This window comes from Emiliania huxleyi, assembly GCF_000372725.1.
Source record: "Emiliania huxleyi CCMP1516 unplaced genomic scaffold EMIHUscaffold_24, whole genome shotgun sequence".
Lineage (NCBI taxonomy): Eukaryota > Haptophyta > Isochrysidales > Noelaerhabdaceae > Emiliania > Emiliania huxleyi.
This window is the reverse complement of record NW_005200250.1, coordinates 741,179-743,871: the sequence shown is the minus strand read 5'-3', so window position 1 is coordinate 743,871 and position 2,693 is coordinate 741,179. Positions and strand designations below refer to the sequence as shown.

Below are 2,693 nucleotides of genomic sequence, written 5' to 3'. Positions count from 1 at the left end.
CATACGCGGCGGTGATCGCGGGCCTGTGGCGCGGCATCGTGGAGGGGCGCGCGCGCTTCGGCGTCGACGGCGCCCTCATCCTCTCCTTCCTGCAGGACCGCTCGCTCGAGGAGGCGATGGCGGTGCTAGACGAGGCGCTCAAGCCGGGCAACGTCGGCAAGATCGTCGGCGTCGGCATGGACAATGGGACGGGCCCGTGGGGGCACGGCTCCACTTCTCGCTTCAAGCCGGCGTATGAGAAGGCGAAGGCGGCGGGGCTGATGCTGTCGGCGCACGCCGGCGAGGAGGAGGGCGCCGCGTGCGTCGAGATGTGCCTCGACGTGCTCAAGTGCGACCGCATTGACCACGGCGTGCGCTGCCTCGAGGACTCGATCGCCGCCATGCGCCGAGAAGTGCGAGCATCGTCTCTCACAGTTGCTCCGTGGACAGGACGCGGCCGTCGTGCGCAAGCTCAAGGACCGGAACACGCCCTGCACCGTCTGCCCGATCTCCAACCACCGCGCTCAGATTGTGGGGAGGACCTCCTGGTGCGCGGTTTCGCCCGCGGCCCCTTCCCCAAGCCCCCTCGGACCCGTCCCGTAGGTGCCGCGAATCTTTTGCGGCGAGAGCCCCGTCCGTGCGATGCTCGAGGCCGGTGTCAACGTTGCCGGCCTGCTTCGACGCCCCCGCGTCGCGCCGCGCTGAGAGTCATGCGCGGGAATCGTCCAGCTGTGAGCAGGCTTGCACAGCGACGACCCAGCCTACTGCGCCATCGGCACGGTGGATGAGCGCTGCTACGCGTGCGAGCCGCAGACCTACGACGGCTACGTCAACTCGGCGTACATGCGGGCCGCCCGCGACAGCGGCACTCGGGTGCCCGATTGGCTCCACCGCCGTCGTGCGTGATGTGATTGCGGCGCAGTGGTGTGATTAGGCCTCACCCCCGACGAGTGCGTACTCTTGGCCAAGCGCTCGATCGAGGCGTGCTGGAAGCTGACGGATGCGCAGCGTGCAGGCTACCTCGAGAAACTCCGTGCTTACTGCGATGGCTGGAGGCCAAAGGCGGCCGCGGGCCGGAAGTAAAAGGTGAGACCGCGTGATGTCCCACCTCCTAAAGACTCGACATCTCTCGAGACGCAAGACGTGCGATTTTTCAGTGTACGGCTTTATACTTTAAGGAACATTGATGGGGTTTAAGCTTTAGCGTTTAGCCGGCGCGTGCGCGCGCGAGGCGCCGAGACGTAGAGTACGTGCACACCTGCACACGCCGTAGGCCCGTAGCACGGTCTGTTCGCGCCGATGGCCGATCTCGTGTGCACGCTCATCGCTCGGCTCTGCACACCGCACACAACCACAGCTGGACGCACACCGCGCGCGCCGGCGCGGGCGCCCCCGCGGGCCGATTTGCCGCCGAGAGAGAGAGCAGAGAGGGTGTGTGACCCTGTGAGCTGTGTGCTGTGAGCGCGCCGCGGTGCGGTGAGCTTCTAAGCTCTCTAAGCTGGCTCTTAAAGCAAGAGACCCGCCTGGCGGTCGGCGCGGCGCGGGTTCACTTTAACATACGGCCACGTGTGTACGCAGATCGCAGTGCGGTCCTAGACTCACATCTTAGTGCGAGAAATGTGGGTGTCATCGCCTGTCCGTCTGCGAGGTGGGCGGGACGCCCCAGCCTCGTCACTCGACGACGGGCATATAGAAGGTGTCGCCGAGGCACCAGTCGGTCGCCTCGAGGGCGACGCACGCGCGCTTGATCTTTGCGACGTCGACGGGGTCGGTGGTGATGACGAACATCGAGTCGTTCGGGTTCTTGATGGGCGTCTGCAGCAGGTTGTAGATGGAGACGCCCGCGTCGGAGAAGATCTCGCCCACCGACTGGATGATGCCTGGAGGGGGAGGAGCGGGCGGCACGCCTCACGAGACGAGGCGCCGCCGGGGGGGCGAGGAGGAGGAGGGAGGAGGAGGGAGGAGGAGGAGGAGGAGAGGAGGGGCAAGAAGAGAAGCACGCGCCGAGCTGCTCGCGGAAGCGGATGCGCACGTAGAAGGAGGAGGTGTACGAGTTGCCAAACTTGAGGGCGGGCGTGAGGGGCTGCTTGGGGAAGGGGGCTGCGCTCGTCCCCTGCGCGATGTCGAGGATGTCTGACACGCAAGAGTTGGCCGTCGGCAGCCGGCCGGCGCCCTGCCCCACCAGGACGGTGCTGCCGAGGTTGGCGGAGCCGATCTGCACCGCGTTGGTCGCGCCGCTGATGGAGGCGAGCGTGTTGGAGGTCGGGACGAAGCAGGGCGAGACAAAGGCGGAGAGCCGGTCTCCGTCGCGCCTGAAGACAAGAGGAGGAGGCGTGAGCGAGGGGAGGGGAGGAGCGGCGCGGGGGTCGCCTCCGTCGCGCTTGGCGACGCCGAGCAGCTTGACGGTTCCGCCTGAGGGGCAGAGGGAAGAGGGAGGGGGGGCGGTGTCACGGGGGCGGCCTCGCACGCCGCCCGAGAGGGGCAAGTCCCGGGCAGGTCGGGCGCGGCTCCGCCCTGCAGCGCGGCGTACTCAAAGTCGGTGGCGGTCACCTGTGGTGAGGACGTGTTGATGTCGTCTGCGTGGTCTGAGTGGTGGTGCCTCAAAGGAAGTGGCGGCCGCCTCGGTGAGGCCGCGGCACGGGGCTAAGTCCCCGGGTGATCTCGGGTGATCTCGGCTGATCTCGGCTGATCTCGGCTCATCTCGCACCTCGGTG

General features: G+C 67.2%; 2 protein-coding genes across 2 annotated transcripts in view; one reads left to right on the top strand and one right to left on the bottom strand.

The window, feature by feature from the left end:
- Positions 1–116: 116 nt before the first annotated feature.
- Positions 117–1,062, top strand: EMIHUDRAFT_205615 (hypothetical protein; the record flags this gene model as incomplete). The annotated part of the gene is made up of 5 exons (XM_005778906.1): positions 117–350; positions 430–510; positions 583–634; positions 719–852; positions 931–1,062. 5 exons carry the CDS (start codon positions 117–119, stop codon positions 1,060–1,062), a joined length of 633 nt encoding a protein of 210 aa, XP_005778963.1.
- Positions 1,063–2,098: 1,036 nt separating this feature from the next.
- The window catches only part of EMIHUDRAFT_427023 (hypothetical protein), a gene marked incomplete at its 3' end in the record, with an annotated part of 1,899 nt that continues 1,304 nt past the window's right edge, over positions 2,099–2,693 (bottom strand). The window contains exons 4-5 of the mRNA XM_005778905.1: positions 2,530–2,674; positions 2,099–2,280 (exon numbers count right to left, since the gene is read on the bottom strand). Coding sequence (XP_005778962.1) covers positions 2,099–2,280; positions 2,530–2,674 — 327 coding nt within the window. The remainder of the gene's footprint in view (positions 2,281–2,529; positions 2,675–2,693) is intronic.